At 38.9% G+C, this 15,212-nt stretch overlaps 2 protein-coding genes across 2 annotated transcripts; one reads left to right on the forward strand and one right to left on the reverse strand.

The window, feature by feature from the left end:
* Positions 1–7,212: 7,212 nt before the first annotated feature.
* On the forward strand, positions 7,213–10,889 carry LOC106324712 (probable 28S rRNA (cytosine-C(5))-methyltransferase). The gene is made up of 13 exons (XM_013762684.1): positions 7,213–7,491; positions 7,594–7,652; positions 8,049–8,099; positions 8,175–8,310; positions 8,388–8,473; positions 8,622–8,720; positions 8,930–8,983; positions 9,089–9,233; positions 9,410–9,471; positions 9,886–9,973; positions 10,056–10,133; positions 10,201–10,362; positions 10,442–10,889. The coding sequence occupies exons 1-13, from the start codon at positions 7,251–7,253 to the stop codon at positions 10,648–10,650; spliced, it is 1,470 nt and encodes a 489-aa protein (XP_013618138.1). The 5' UTR covers positions 7,213–7,250; the 3' UTR covers positions 10,651–10,889.
* A 756-nt stretch (positions 10,890–11,645) lies between these two features.
* On the reverse strand, positions 11,646–13,738 carry LOC106324789 (PHD finger protein ALFIN-LIKE 4-like). Its single transcript, XM_013762773.1, has 5 exons — positions 13,542–13,738; positions 13,414–13,446; positions 12,434–12,662; positions 12,222–12,357; positions 11,646–12,146 (listed from the first exon to the last, which is right to left on the reverse strand). The coding sequence occupies exons 1-5, from the start codon at positions 13,636–13,638 to the stop codon at positions 11,889–11,891; spliced, it is 753 nt and encodes a 250-aa protein (XP_013618227.1). The 5' UTR covers positions 13,639–13,738; the 3' UTR covers positions 11,646–11,888.
* Between the last annotated feature and the right edge of the window lie 1,474 nt (positions 13,739–15,212).

Below are 15,212 nucleotides of genomic sequence, written 5' to 3' on the forward strand. Positions count from 1 at the left end.
CAGATTAGGTCTTAAAGGTGTTTATAGATGTCTAAAAACGAGCTGGGTTAACCCAACAAACCTGGGTTAACCCACAAAAACATAGATATTTTTCTCCGTAGTGACCAGAAAAGGTCGCTACCAGAGGTCACTACGCTCTGTAGCGACTTGTGATACCCGCTACGTGTGACCGCTAGGATACTTAGACGATTTTTTCGCATTCTTGAACTCATAGCGACCTCATGAAGTCGCTATGGCTGGCCGCTGTAGAAGGCGCTTGAAGTCCTGAACGCATAGCGACCTCATTATGCCGCTACGGTAGACCGCTATAGAAGGCGCTTCAACTCTAGCGGTCTCTCTAACCCGCTACACACTCCCGCTACGGTACTTAGGCGCCTCAGCTCTATCTTCTGTAGCGACCATCTTTTGCCGCTACGCCTGGCCGCTAGGAGCCTTCAACGACTCATCTTCATTCTTTGGACTCAAAATCCCTCCAATGGTCCTCTAACTCATCCATGGTGCTCTCCAACACCTGATATGTACAAATGTAATGATATGCAACCTAAATGTGCCTAAATGATGTTCTAAATGACCAAACCATGCAAGAATAAGAAGTTAAAAACATGTAAATTCGCAAGATATCATTTACTGAAAAAGGGTTTAGGGTTTAGGGTTTAGGGTTAAGATTTACTAAAGAAAGGTGTAGGGGTTAGGGTTTAGTGTTTGGGTTAACGGTTAAGGATTTAGGATTTATTATTATGGGTTTGGGGTTTGGGGTTTAGGGTGTAGGGTTTATTGTTTAACGTTTAGGGTTTAGAGTTTTGTGGTTTGGGTGTACAGTGAACAAGGTACATGGTCCATGGTCCACGAGGGAACGTTGCTAGTACGGATTAGTGTTTGCTTTTTATTGTTTTCTGTTTGGGTTTACGGGTTTAGGAATGAATCATTAAGAGGTTAGGGTTGAGGGTTTAGTGTTTTAGGGTTTAGGATTTAGTGCGGATTAGAGTTTAGGGTGCAGGGCTTAGAATGAACATGCTCACTGGGTCATGAAATTATCATGCTACTACGAAGTTTACTTGTATAAAAAGAGTGGTAGCCGGATATTTGATTTCATATCCTTATGTTTTACAATGTTTGCGAGATATCCATTGTATTGGATGCATTTTCATCGGTGTAAGCCGGGATACATAATCGTTGGGGTAACCTTTTCAGTAAGGGTTGGCTATATAAATTTTTTACTTTAGTATGTTCCGTTAATTCGTGTCTGGTAGTATGCTGTTTTGTTTCAAGGTTTAGGTTTAGGTTTACTGAAAAAAGGGAAGGGTTTAGGGTTTGGGGTTTATGGTTTAGAGTTTAATATTAGGGTTTAGGGTGTAGGGGTAGGGATTAGGGATTATAGTTTATGATTTCCCTATGTTTTCGTGGACCCTCTCAACGTAAGTTTTCTTATACCTAATAGGCGGATAATGGATTTTGTATACTTATGTTTTAAATGTTAGCGAGTCCAATGTATTAGCTGTGTATTCCTTCTTTGAGTTTTTTGTATATCTGTCCATCATTATGTAGATGTCAAGCGTCATAAAGTTTAATGATTAATATTTGAGCACTTCTCATTTGATAAGGGGTTAGGCTTTGGGTAGCACCAAATTTAGCGAAAGCTGACTTTTTAGGAAATATTTTAGGTGAACCCAAGTTAGATGTAAACGGAGATATAATCATCATGCCATTTTTTGACACATAGTACGGTTGCAAACATATATGGTACGGAACAGACTTCCTATTGTGGATATAACTGCTAAGTCGATAAATAACGTATAGTGGATATTAACTAGACGGTTAATAAATGAGGGAGAAACTTTTATTTCTCATAACAAAACGCTATATCCAAATCCCCTACGTACCCAAAATGGACAGACATTACTCGTATTTTACATAAACCATGTCTTTCTTTGTCCATCCATCGCCTCACCTTCTTTCCATACAATTCAACCGTCGCGTTAAGCTTCCCCTCCATTACATTACGTCACAGATAATCTTATATTGCGTTTTTGCAAGTCGCTTTGTTGTGTCCAAGCGCCTTACAACGGCTGCATGCAATTCTCCTACGAAAGCTCTTCACCTATTAGACATCGAAACGTGCAAGGTAAATAAGCTGTTTCAAATTTCAATCTCTAGTCCTCTACTTGTTAACTTATATAAAGTTCAAGAATATAATATGTACCAGTTTCTCTCCCCGAGAGAAGTAACGCAGCTTCTTGGGCCTTCCAGGTGGGCGACGAGTAGCAGGTGGTGATAATCGAAGTGCGGAGAAAGCAGTTGGCAAGTCCGAGAGGGTTGTATAATCTGTGACCGGAGCTATACTTCCTTCATACGCACGCCTGAGAAAGGCAACCTTGTAAGCTTCTGTAACAAGTGTGTCAACTTCAACATTGGCTCTCAATGCAGCCGAAATCGCGTGTGAACATGGGATTGACAGCATCTGAAACTCAAAACAACTGCAACTGAGAGTACCAATGTTTACATGGAAGCTACTTCCCATCTTGTTTCGTACTTCATACTCTTTCTCAGCTATTTCTTTTACCTCATACCCGCCGGTTAACTCGAAGTTCCTTGTCACAATTCGAAGAACTCGGGGAGTCAGAATGTCCGAATTTTTATTTGCTGCATCACGCCTTGTGGCAAACCAACTCATTAGTTTACCTCTAATGAAATCCACCAACGGGATTATTGGAAATTCCCTGGCCTCAAGCAGGACAGAATTCCAAGACTCGGCTAAATTGCTTGTCATGATGTTGTAACGGTAAGCCGCACATGCCGGGTCCATAAGTTTAATCTCATTGAACGTTTTGTAGAAATCTTGCAAGCGATAGGCCCGTGCTGCTTTTGCAACAAGATATCCCAAGTGGCTACCTTTAAAGTTGGACCTAATGTTCCTCTTAAGGTGGACAACGCAAACGCAATGGCCGGCGCTAGGAAAAACCTGCGATAGAAATTTTTGGTCAGCCAAGTTATCTTGTAAATCACAACTACATATATAGCTTGGTAAGGGGGTTACGTAAACGGCTAAACTGTAAATTAGCTCTTTATAAAATTGTACAAAACGTTACATATAACGTACCTTGCTAACTCCCTTGAATATAGAGGGATGCCTATCAGAGACCACCACCAGGCTGGGTTCGTTGGTCACAAAAGTGGATAGTTTCTTGAAAAACCACTCCCAGGACATGTCGTTTTCACTATCAACAATTGCAAAGGCCAACGGGTAAATCTGGTAATTACCATCTTGGGCGTATGCCGCAAGCAAACAACCTGCGTACTTTCCTTTCAAGTGTGTCCCGTCCACGACGACTACTTTTCGCATGAACTGATATCCTCTTACGCAGGCCCCCATAGCCACGAACATGTACTTGAAACGCTCCCCTCCCTGATCATTGCTTTCAGTGTGTAAATCCGCCACCGTCCCAGGATTAGCGGTGACAAGTTCGTTTAGATAGTACGGGAGCTGAACGTACGAAGCATTGCACGTCCCTTGCCCGTTATCAACAGCCAAGTCACGGGATCTCCATGCTTTCCAGTAGGAGATATTGACGTTATGGTCCCCACGCATCATACGTCTTATTTCCCTTGGTTTTGGGCCTCCGCCGGTTCCCACAAATTTGGTCTTCATAAGCTCTCCAACAACGCAAGCCGTCGCTTGATTTTGGTAACCCGCGCGGTCGTTTATGGAAGCAATGATAGCTGCAAACCTTCCTTATTTCAAAAACCTCGCAATCTTTCAACCGGGCTGCATAAACACACCAAAGGCAACCGGTCCCTTGACACACTAGGATCACCAACGACTGGTCGGATTTTGGACTTCTGAAGCAAAACTTATTCTCAATTGCATACAACGCCATATGTTGCTTGAAACCATCTTTGTTCCGAAACATCATTCCAACGGCCAGTTGAAGCACATTATCACCCATCTCGCCTGCAAAATGTCCATATTTTTCCAATTAAAAGTTACACTTGAGATATATAATGTGCTACGTCAAACCCAATAATGAAGACCCATTTTTACTACATAGACTATGATGAAGACGAACACATGGTTATGGGGGCATAAGATCCCATACATAAAATCTTGCATTAACAGTTTCGTTAAATTGTTATAAACTTCCCTCACTTTAAGCGAAATCGGTTCTACTGTTTCAAGTATAACATAAGAAAGGTATGCAATTAACTCAAATATAGTGACCAAGACATAGCAAACACTGATTACAGAAGATATGTTTTTCCATTAATAGTGAAACGGTTACATTGTAGTTTCAGCAAACAAAAACAGACCACCTTTGCCAACCCACAACTAACCGTGTACTTGATTTCCCTTGCATGATCATAAAGATCTGCTTCACATACTCGCTTAACACTCAAACCTAAACGGTTACACAAAAGTTTAACCTAACGGAAACATCCTTCCTGGCCAAACTTTATGTTAACCGTTTTCCCAAAAAACAAACCCCCCTTAACAGAAAACATAAACATTAATATATTACATAAGTGTTTCACCATCCCAACCCAAACTTATGATCACCCACCCTCAGTGTCGCTACCTTCAGATGAAGTCTGCACGGCCTTCTCAGTTTTCATCTTCGGCGGTGCCTCTGTCGGATCTCCCGAGACTGGATCAGTTGGGAGAGAGAGAGACTCGGTAAAGGAGAAGCAGATGCCGAGGAGATGTTGGGGAGAGGGTCGCTAAGTTGTATGGTCACATCCACAACAGAAGCTGCATAGAAGAAACACAATGAAAGAGTCATTCGTTTGTAACTGATTAAAGACGTTGCAAGTGATAAAGCACAAATTATTTGTCACTTATTTAAAATCTAACCTTCATTCTTTTTAGTAGCTCCAACATTTTCTTCCCCACCATAACTCTTTGAGGTAACTTCTCCCACGTCCTTAACTGGAGCGGAAGCTCTGCCACCATATTGAGAACAAACAATTGCAGTGGACCCTGTAGAAGAGGCTCCTTCGACATCGGCCCTCTCAGCCTCTACAGTGGGAAGTTTCACTCCGGTAGCACCGCCTTCACCATCTTCACCATTGATGCCCACTCCCGCAGTTGCTCTAGCCTCTTCTTCCATTAAACCTCTCCAGAAATCAATTTCATTTGGCTCGGGATCAGCACACCTTCTCGTGTTTATGAAAGCTGGATAGTTGACTAAGTCTAACCCCACGTCCCACTAGAGAACAGATGGTGCTTGGGAAGCATTGATTGGAACCTGCTGGCGACCTATCGGAGAAAGAGTATTGAGGCCTCCTATTCATCAACAAAACCGAAGATCATTTTAATATACATTTGCTCTCCAGAAATCAGTTTCAGTTTCTTCAATATGAAGACAAGGATCAGTTCTAAAATCACCTTACCAACAGCGGCAACAGCTTCAGGAGTATTCCCTCCCACGTTAGCAACATCCGCCATGTCCTCATCATCATCAATGTGTATAACGTCAATCCCCTGGCCAACGCCACTTATTGCATTGAAACCCCCATCCCTGTCAACATGAGCCATCTCTAGTGCAACTCGGTAGAGAAGTTGCATCTCCTGCTCTCCAAATATCTCCCTCATCACTCTCTCACTTGTTTCAAGGCGTTGTCCATAAACCAAACCTGTAATCAATTTATGACGTTAATCATAAGGTTAAAGCTTAACGTTTCTACTACACAAAGTACGAAGGGGAGTGAGATAGGCACCCTCAAATATGGCTCTTTCTCTTTCATCCTGAGCACCGTTAACTACATAGGTTGTTGCATCTATAGTGAAGTTTGAACGCCGGAGGAAGTTGTACTCCGCCACGCTCCTCGCTCCAAGGGTAGCCAGTAAAGTAACCTCAGTCAGCCATGGCCTCTCCGTTAACAGAGAGCGAAGATCATGAGATGTCGATATCGCCAGTGGGGGTATGTTTCCACTAGGGAAAACCATCCATTCAGGCATCCCATAGGTGATAACCACCGGGGTTGTCTCACCTACACCATACTGCTCCCTGATGGCGCCTTCAACGACTTCATAATTCTCTGCTTCCTCCACGTACATAGTCCACCCAAAATCGGTGGGTGAAGGGAGGAAATGCCAGTGGTCCTTTTGGTTTTTCTTCCAATCTCCACGAAACACACGAAACAGTCTCCCCATCTGCTGCGGTTAATCAATAAGTTAGTCTCTACCGAAAAACGTTTTACGTATATAACCAAGAAAAAATTCAACAAGACTCATACAAAATTAGGTTTAATAGAACACAAATTAAAAGAGTAATCTTCTAACAATGACGTTTTAGAACGAGCCACTTTAAATGCTCCGACAATCGTATTTATTGTGAGGGAAATACAGAATCGACATCTTAAATGCAATAGGGTTTACAACGGAATCGTTTAGGGGATTAAAGGTTTCATGAAGACTTACAGTTGGGAAAGTCTCTTAGCTCGACCAAGATTCGCTGAATATCTTAAACGGCTTTCTGATTGAACTCCACTTTCTCTCTGTGTTTTACTTCCAAAAGCTGAAACCGTCTCTTCCGTTTTATAGAGGTCCCAAAGGTGGAAGACTATACAAACCTATATTTACACATTTTCTGTAAGTAGAGGACGAAAATCTTTTGGTCGACTCGTTTTTGGCATGCGCAGGTTGCGTCAGAATTTGTGTGGACGGTAAGTTATCAGCACTCCCACTGTTTCAGTTTTTTTACCGATGCAATCTAATAATATCTTCTAATATCTACACAATATCTAAACATAATCTAAGCAAAATCTAAATAACTCTGTCATACACCTACAAAACCCTACGTACCTCAACCCGGTGAAGTCGAAACATTAAGAGGTGAGGGCAATTGGGTCATCAACCGTATATTTCTCTCGAGAACTTTTCTCATCTCTTACTGTTCTTGGTAAACACTTAATTTGGGCTTTTTCCATGGGTTTTGACCCAATTTGCTCTTTTAAATATGTAATCTAAATATAAAAATAAAGAAAAAATTGTTAACATATAAGCCTCACTAGTTTCTGAATAATTCACCTAGGTACTAGTCCTCTATATCTCTAACTACTGTCTAAGGATTTTTTTGAACACTGATAAGTTCATTCCAAAGTGATTTAAAAAAAAAGAATAGGAATAATTAGTTCTACAAAATTTTCATGTAAACCACTGCGGTATAATCTTGGTCCGGTTTACTTAAACCGTTGCATTTAAAGAGCTAACCTGAAGCAGAGGTTTTAGTGAACTTCAAACCTGAGGGTTAAACATGGCGCGTCACAAATCAAACGCGCCGCCGAAAGTCACACGACAGCCGCGGAAACAGCAACAATCCTCCGGCGCCGAGAGATCAGCTTTGTACGCCAGGAGGGAAGCTGCCAAAATCCTCCACACCGTTCTCCGAGGCGACGCAGAGCGCCGAGCCGTCGCTTCGATAAAGTCACTCGTCTTCAGCCCTTCCGTACGCAACAAACGCGGCACCTTCGCTCTCGTCTGCGAGACGCTAAAGTGTACGTCTTTCTCTTCTTTACTAGCTCAGAGAAGCTCAAGCTCAATACCCAAACAGTCAAAATCGAATTTTGATACTTCTTGTATATGATGATACTATGCAGATCTTAATGTGATAAAGGATGTTCTTGGAATCGCTAACGTGTTGAATAGCAAATGGAAGGTAATGTGTTCATCGTAGTTGCTATAAAAAACGATGCTTTAACTTACTCTTGAATCAATTGTTATAGCCAAAACAGTTTTATTTAAAACTAATTCATGCGATTCAAATCGGCTTAAATCGTTCTAAATCGGTTTAAATAGATCTGAATTGGTCTAAATTTGTTTAATAAAACAATAATGTTAGTGCGAATCCATAAATTTGTCCATTTCTTTTGTATATCTAATTTTTCAAAAATGTCTAATATAAATGTGAAATATATATATATACAATATTTATTAACCATAGGCCTCCCTTGAGCTTCTAATAATCCGGCTAGTAGCTAATCCTCTATAAAGCTAACTATTTTTTGAACATTGCTCTAAATGCTTAGTTTTGTTTTTTTTGTTTTGTTTGCAGAGGCAAGAGCCATTGGTCTACATCATTTGCTATGATATCCTTTTCGGCAAGGTAATATCTTTTTGGGAGCTTCTATACAGTCTAGCTATGTTTTGGTTTTTCTCAAGGGAGATTCTTTGATTGCAGGAGACTCCATCGATTGGTGATGCTGAGAAGTTTCTTGTGCGGCGTAAAGATGCTCTACTGTCAGGTTTAGCCACGCTTCTTGTGAGGAAGAGAGTTAAAAGCGTTGGAGAGTTGTTGGATCTTTCTCAGCTTAATGGTATATGATACCCTAAGCATAAACTTGTTACCTGATCTTTTCTTTATTTGTAAACTGATTTTGAAAATTGGATGCAGGTCATATAAAGCCACGTTATGTTCGTGTAAATACACTTAAGATGGATGTAGATTCAGCAGTGAAGGAGCTGGAGAAACTGTATAAGGTACGTACCAGGTTTTTAATAAACTTTGGAGAATGCTAGTGTGCTAGAGATCTGTTTGTTTAGTTAGTTTTAACATAAGAAGGAAGATGTTAAATTTAGTGATTGTGGGAAGGAGCTCACATTTTTTTTTCTTTTCAATATGAAATAGGTGCAGAAGGATGACACAGTTCCTGACTTGTTGGTGATGCCACCCGGCAGCGATCTGCATGCTCATCCTTTGGTTATGAATGGGCGTATATTTTTGCAGGTAAACGGTGAAAGATCTTTGTAAATTATGTTTAATATATAGCAGTGTTGCCTAATTTTTTGAAGTAATCGGTCTTGATATTCAAAAAAACCGATCTAGACACCCGTCTAATCAATAATTTCATAATGAAACCACTAGCGGTTTCTTGAACAATGATATATATATATATATAGTTTATTTTGCTGATAATTTATTGCTTCGAATGATAGGGAAAGGGAAGTTCAATGGTAGCAGCAGCACTGCAGCCAGAAGCAGGATGGGAGGTAGGCCCCAGTTCTCGCCCACATTTTTTCATATGGTGGTTGTCAATAGACTTATTGTATCTTGTTTGCCTAGTTACCATGCTAAATTTTACCTTGTTTATGAAGGTTATTGATGCCTGTTCAGCTCCAGGTAACAAAACTGTTCATCTTGCTTCTCTTATGAAAGGACAAGGAAAAATCATAGCGTGCGAGCTAAATGAAGAACGAGTAAAGCGTTTGGAACAGACTATTAAGCTGTCTGGTGCTACCAGTATCCTTCTCTTGCCTTCTTTTAGCGTATACTACCCTTTTAGCTTCTGTTGGATAGTTTTGTTCCTATTGAGTTAAATTACATGGAAATAAAGAACAGATCTGATTAGATATAAATGCTTCTCAAATCTCAAGTCACGTCTGTCCATGATTGCTTTGCTTAACCACAAGTTGTAGATATTGAAGTCTTTCATGGTGATTTTCTGAGTCTAAATCCGGAAGATCCTTCTTTTGCAAAGGTAAAGCATTACTTACTTGCAGTATTCTAAAAACCAGTCTAGGCGGCGGCCCCTAGACATTCACCTAGTCGGCAAATCGGATATAGAGATTTTTAGGCCGATTTTTAAAAAATTTGGTTGCCCGCCTAATTAATAATCTCGTATAAAATGTTTAACTACCGGTTAACAATTTCTTGAACATTGCTTAATTATGTGGCATGGGTATCTAATTTAAAATCATTTCTTGATCTTAGATCTTGCAATTAGGAAAAATGTTGTCTGAGTTCATTTTCTTTTGTTTTGATAGTGTAACGTGTAGAAAGTCACTCTCTGAAATGAACAATAGTAACCATTTAAACTTATTGTCTTGAGTCCAGTTACTCCTGTAAGATAAGCAGATGTAGTCATTTGAACCATTGTTCTGAATTATCACAGGTTCGAGCTATATTGTTGGATCCTTCATGCTCTGGCTCTGGAACCATTACAGATCGTCTGGACCATCTCCTTCCTTCTCATTCAGCAGGTCTCAACTGATTCTTCTTTGTATGTATGTGTGTGTTATGTGTTACACAATGACTGAACCTTTAACACACTTCTCCATGTAGATAACACGAACTATGACTCCATAAGACTCCACAAACTCGCTGTTTTCCAGAAGAAGGCTCTGGCCCATGCACTCTCCTGTGAGTTTACATACTTCTCTCATGTATGTTGAATTAGTACTCATCTCATGCCTATATACACTTGTAGTTCCACAGGTTGAGAGAGTAGTATACAGCACATGCTCAATCCACCAGATAGAAAACGAAGATGTGGTCTCATCTGTATTACCTCTGGCTTCATCCTTGGGCTTCAAACTCGCTACCCCTTTTCCTCAGTGGCAGCGTCGTGGTCTCCCTGTATTCGCTGGATGTAAGTATCTCCCTTACCATGTGGTTCTACTCACCTGATTGACTCTGTTTTTTGATAATGTTGGCACTTTGGCTTGCAGCTGAACATTTACTCAGGATGGATCCGGTTGAGGACAAAGAAGGGTTCTTCATCGCTTTGTTCACCAAGACAAACAACCTTGATAATCCAAAAGCGTCTGAGCTTCCTGAAGGAGAGTGTAGACGAAGACACAAACGGTTTTATCCATTTCTTTGGCCCAAAGTGTTCTTCAGAGCTTGGAATGGGAGGTTGCACGGGTCCAGGAGGTGAAACTCCATATTAAGTACCAACTCAGAAGACCAAGTCCCTTTTTTCAAAGAATGAAGAAACTTTTTTTTTGTAGACGGAACATCACTTTATACATTAGTCGTCAATCAAACACTCCATTCACCTCTTTCTTAGCTCACTGTGATCTTCATTGACTATTGAGTATTGAGGTCAACCTATTAAGGTCGCTTATGAGCATTTTGTGTACATAAGTTCATGTTGGAATCTTGATGGTTTAAGTAAAAAGTTATATGAGTTTAAGTGCTTTGATGAGAGAGGGGAAAAGAGTAACATCATCTTCTCGTACATTTAGGCATGGGCGTTCAAGTTTGGGGTATTTTGGATATTTTTAGTCTGAGTTCGGTTAATTCAAGTCGGGTTTGGATATTTAAATTTTGAAAAAAGTTCAAATTCTTCAGTGCTCAATGTTCTTGTACTAAAAGAAAGACACTAATTTGGTTATGTTTTGAGATTTTAGATCATCTTTGTTATGCATGAAAAAAGAATTTTGACATGTATTTTAAGTGAATAGCAAATCATTTTGTCTGTAATTATATGTATGTTATATGATCTTGAACCATATGCAACATCAATATAAATATTTTACATAAAATGAAAAAAACTAAACTAAGAGTATAGTGTTAAGTATACATATATTTGTTATCTTCGGATACTACCGATTCGGATGAGTTTTTCACGTCGGGTTCAGGTGGAGTATCATCAGGTAAAATGTCCATGCCTAGGTACATATACGCCTAGCAAATGCTTTGATAAATCAAGGTTTTTCTTCCTCGGCTCTGCTCTCTTCTCCAATATATCCACCGCTCTTAACCTATCTTAGTCCTCAAAACAAGGCAACAAGTGTTAGGAAGGGCTTTCGAACATCTTTGCTTGGAACTTGGAACCGTCCTGGCTCGCAACCACAATTCATAGTCTTGAGTTTCTCTGTTTCCTTTGTTAAGGTGAAGAAAGGTAATGTAGAATCATCTAACAAGACATTTTGAATGAGTTTAAAAATGTTTTCCTCTATAATAGACAAAACATAAAACAGAGAGCAAGGATCAAACCCCACTTGTAACAATGATAAATAAAATGTCTTCCTAAGAAGGCAGAAAAGAAGAGGCTAACTTACGCCTAAGATAACCAAATGAGATGAGGTCTTTTACCAACAAATAAAAATCTAACCAAAACAGTTAGAAGGCTGTTCATCAAATACACAGAGGCGGCAGTTAAAAATCAATTTAGGAACGACCCCTCTTGTTGTTGCTGCAAGACGGGCACTTATACTGCTTGATGTGCTCAGCCCTGGCCGGCGTTATCTTCACGCACTTCCCATGGAACCAATTCTCACACATGTCACAGCAGATCCAGAACTCATCAGGTGCATAGGTCTCACCACATGCCCCACACTCTGTATCACCTTCCTCCTCATCATCATCACTCTCCTCTTCCTCCACCTCTTCCTCTTTGGGCTCTGGCCCAGCCTCTGATCCTCCTCGCTGTAAAGGGACAAAGGATTTTAGTTAGATGGACAATACAAGTGTTCATGCCATTAAAAAAAAAAAACATTTCACCTTGGAGTTTGATTTGGATCTGTTGCTGCTGTTGTTGGAAACAGAGGATTTCTCCTTTGACTGTTTCTTAGCAGCAAATTCAACCACAACCTCGAAAACCGATGGGAGGTCGTTCACCATATTGAAGAGGCGTTTCCTGCAACAAATGGTGGACAAAACATCAATCACAGAGAGCTGCATTAGCCTTGAACCTAGCAAGAACATAGACATACCTATCAGCTTTGTCAAAGCCAAACCTGGCTCCGAAAAAGAAAGCAACTGCGATAAGCCATGCGTCACTGTGGACAGCAACGAGGGAGAGCCAGTCCTTCTCCAGCATCCCGTTCCGGGCGAAGTTGATACCCAAGACAGGCTCTGGGAGCTCCGGGGGAACCTCTTCAGCTGGTAGATTCACTTCCCAGTCCTCACTAGGGAGCCCATAAAGGCACAAGTTCTCTTTCTCTATTAATCACAGAAAGCAAAAAAAATAAGGACAAGCCATTACATCTATAAACATGAAAGATCTATAAAATCAGTAGATAAGTTATCATTTTTTAAAAATATTTATGATGTCACAAATTAGAAATCTCTTACAAGAGCATCAAAAACACAAATCTATAAAAATCTCCTTCTCTATAATCACACGAGCAAAAAAATAAGGACAAGCCATTACAACATCTCTAAACATGAAAGATCTATAAAATCAGTAGATAAGTTATCATTTTTGTAAAAATATTTATGATGTCACAAAAATTAAAAATCTCTTACAAAAGCATCAAAAACACAAATCTAAAAGCACAAACAAAACTGTGAATTGTGAGGAAAAACACAATCAAAACTGTTTTTTTTTTTTGTTGACTTTAAAACCTCAATTAAAATCTAAAGCAGTGATCAAACACTAAGAACAACACACAGAATCAAAGAGCAGTTTCTCTGTTCTCTCTCCCCTGTCTCTGTACTAATCAAACACCTCCTCTATTACAACCACAATGCTCAACCCAAGACAAACTGAAGGTAACCCAAATCATGAAATCACAGAAAGATACAAACTTTTTTCGTTTCAATTGAGTCAAGTCAAATAAAAATCAACACTTTACTAAAAAAACAGAGAAGAGAAACCATCAAAACAAACCACAACAAAGACAATTCAATACTTTAAAAAAAAAAGTGACTTTCCATCGTCGGAGATCAAATCTATGAAGGGAACACTCACCGGGATCACAAAGGCGGTGGAACTCATGAACATCTGCGAGAAAACCAAATAAAAAAATTGAGAAAACGGAGGAGAAAAAAAAAGACAAAACAAAGGGAAAGTAAGTGTTGATGAAACCAATGTTTTACCGGTCGTTAAAGCCTTAATCATGCCATTCCTACGCCCATTATAATCTCTGAAAACCTCCTCCACAGTGCGTGGGTTGTACGCGCCATCTCCGTTCATAATTCTTACAGAACAGCTTGTGTTCTTCACCGAGAGAAGGAGAAGAAGACAGAAGCCTTTGACTTGGCTCTGAAAATTGTGTTGCGAGAATGAGGGGACCCAGAGGACGATGAAGCGGATTAAATAAGATGAGGAGTCCGCAGATGAGAGGAAGAATCTGATGTGGGAGCAAGCACGATAGGCGTTACACTACAAACCTGTAAGGTCTTGACGCGTGGCTTTTCTGATTTGTTTTAAGGCATTAACTGACAGCCGGTGAGGTCTCCGGCGCCTCCCGGCTGTGTTTTAAGCGCTTCTCGGGTCCGAACGGCAACACACGAAACAACTACCGTACAGTTTTAATAGTAACAAAACGTATATAGAAGTTTTTATTACTGTTAGCTACAATGCAATGCGGTTTTAGTCGTTACCGTTTTGAAATTTGTTACTTCGCTATATATCACAATCTAGTTAAAAAGTTTTTGATAGTAGTAGAGTAGAAAGCTTTCCTAATAGTAATGTGTTTTCTGCCATTTATCTTTTGTGTTTGGAGATGTTGTATTGGATTATCGAAATCTTATGTTATTTCGCGCCAATTTTTTATGGTAATATATAGTATCATAACGGCTTTTGTTTTGTTTTTGGTAATTTTATTTTTTCTTTTAAAATAGTAGTTAACGGAAAGTTTGAAATTCAAATAGCTTTCGCGCCAAGTTTTATTTGTTGACGAAACAATGTTTCCAACTGCCGTTTTTCCCAACAAAGTACTATTTAACAAATTGTGTTGGTTAATATGGCATTTGAAAGATATGCTCGACCACTAAATATTTTGTTCTTGGCTAATGAAAGTTTCTTAATTTCTTTTATCAAAATCATATGTTCATTTGCGTCGACAAGATGGTATAAAATAACAAGTTTAACTGTTAAATTGGTCTATTTATTAGTTTCAAATTTCGTTCACTAAAATTACTTAAGATTCTTATATTTTTTTCTATTTCAAAAACTAAAATAAAATCCCACTATATTACTAATAAAAATTGTAATGGATGTCAATTAGTTAATTAAATTTGACATGTATTCAATATTTAAATTGATATATTTATTAATTTTAAACAAAATATAACTTTTATTTGGTAGATCTTGATTTTTTTTCTTTAAATCTTATTTTTTGTTCAAAATGCTTATTTTTCTTTATTATTATCCAGTTTGAAATATATATAAATGTTTATCTTCACACATATAAATCTTTCTTTTCACATTGAAAACAAAACTCACTTACCAATTCATTTGTTGACATATGCTTATTGTTTAGTATGTTACTTTAAAATAAATATAAATTTCCTTTGGGAAAATTATTTCTTTTTAATTATAAATTTTCTTAAAAGAAAAATATACTTCTTTTTATTTGTTCTTTTCCTTAAAATGCATGTTTTTCATATTATTGAAAGAAAATCTCAATTACCATACTTACATCTAATTGAGAAGTAAAACAAAAATAGCAAAAAGAAAGAAAAAAAAATAGTAAGCAAATATCTTTTATAAATATGATAAATTTATGATTCAGTCATAAAAAAATTGGGAGTGTCTAATCAGGA

Source organism: Brassica oleracea, chromosome C2 (assembly GCF_000695525.1).
Source record: "Brassica oleracea var. oleracea cultivar TO1000 chromosome C2, BOL, whole genome shotgun sequence".
NCBI classification, from domain to species: Eukaryota; Viridiplantae; Streptophyta; class Magnoliopsida; order Brassicales; family Brassicaceae; genus Brassica; species Brassica oleracea.

Coding starts and splice junctions, on each gene's coding strand:
- LOC106324789 (XM_013762773.1), bottom strand. CDS start 13,638: ATGAACGGAGATGGCGCGTACAACCCACGCACTGTGGAGGAGGTTTTC. Junction 13,447..13,541: donor GATTAAGGCTTTAACGACCG/GTAAAACATTGG, acceptor GTTTTCTCGCAG/ATGTTCATGAGTTCCACCGC. Junction 12,147..12,221: donor GATCCAAATCAAACTCCAAG/GTGAAATGTTTT, acceptor GTCCCTTTACAG/CGAGGAGGATCAGAGGCTGG.
- LOC106324712 (XM_013762684.1), top strand. CDS start 7,251: ATGGCGCGTCACAAATCAAACGCGCCGCCGAAAGTCACACGACAGCCG. Junction 8,311..8,387: donor GGATCTTTCTCAGCTTAATG/GTATATGATACC, acceptor AATTGGATGCAG/GTCATATAAAGCCACGTTAT. Junction 8,984..9,088: donor AGCCAGAAGCAGGATGGGAG/GTAGGCCCCAGT, acceptor TTGTTTATGAAG/GTTATTGATGCCTGTTCAGC.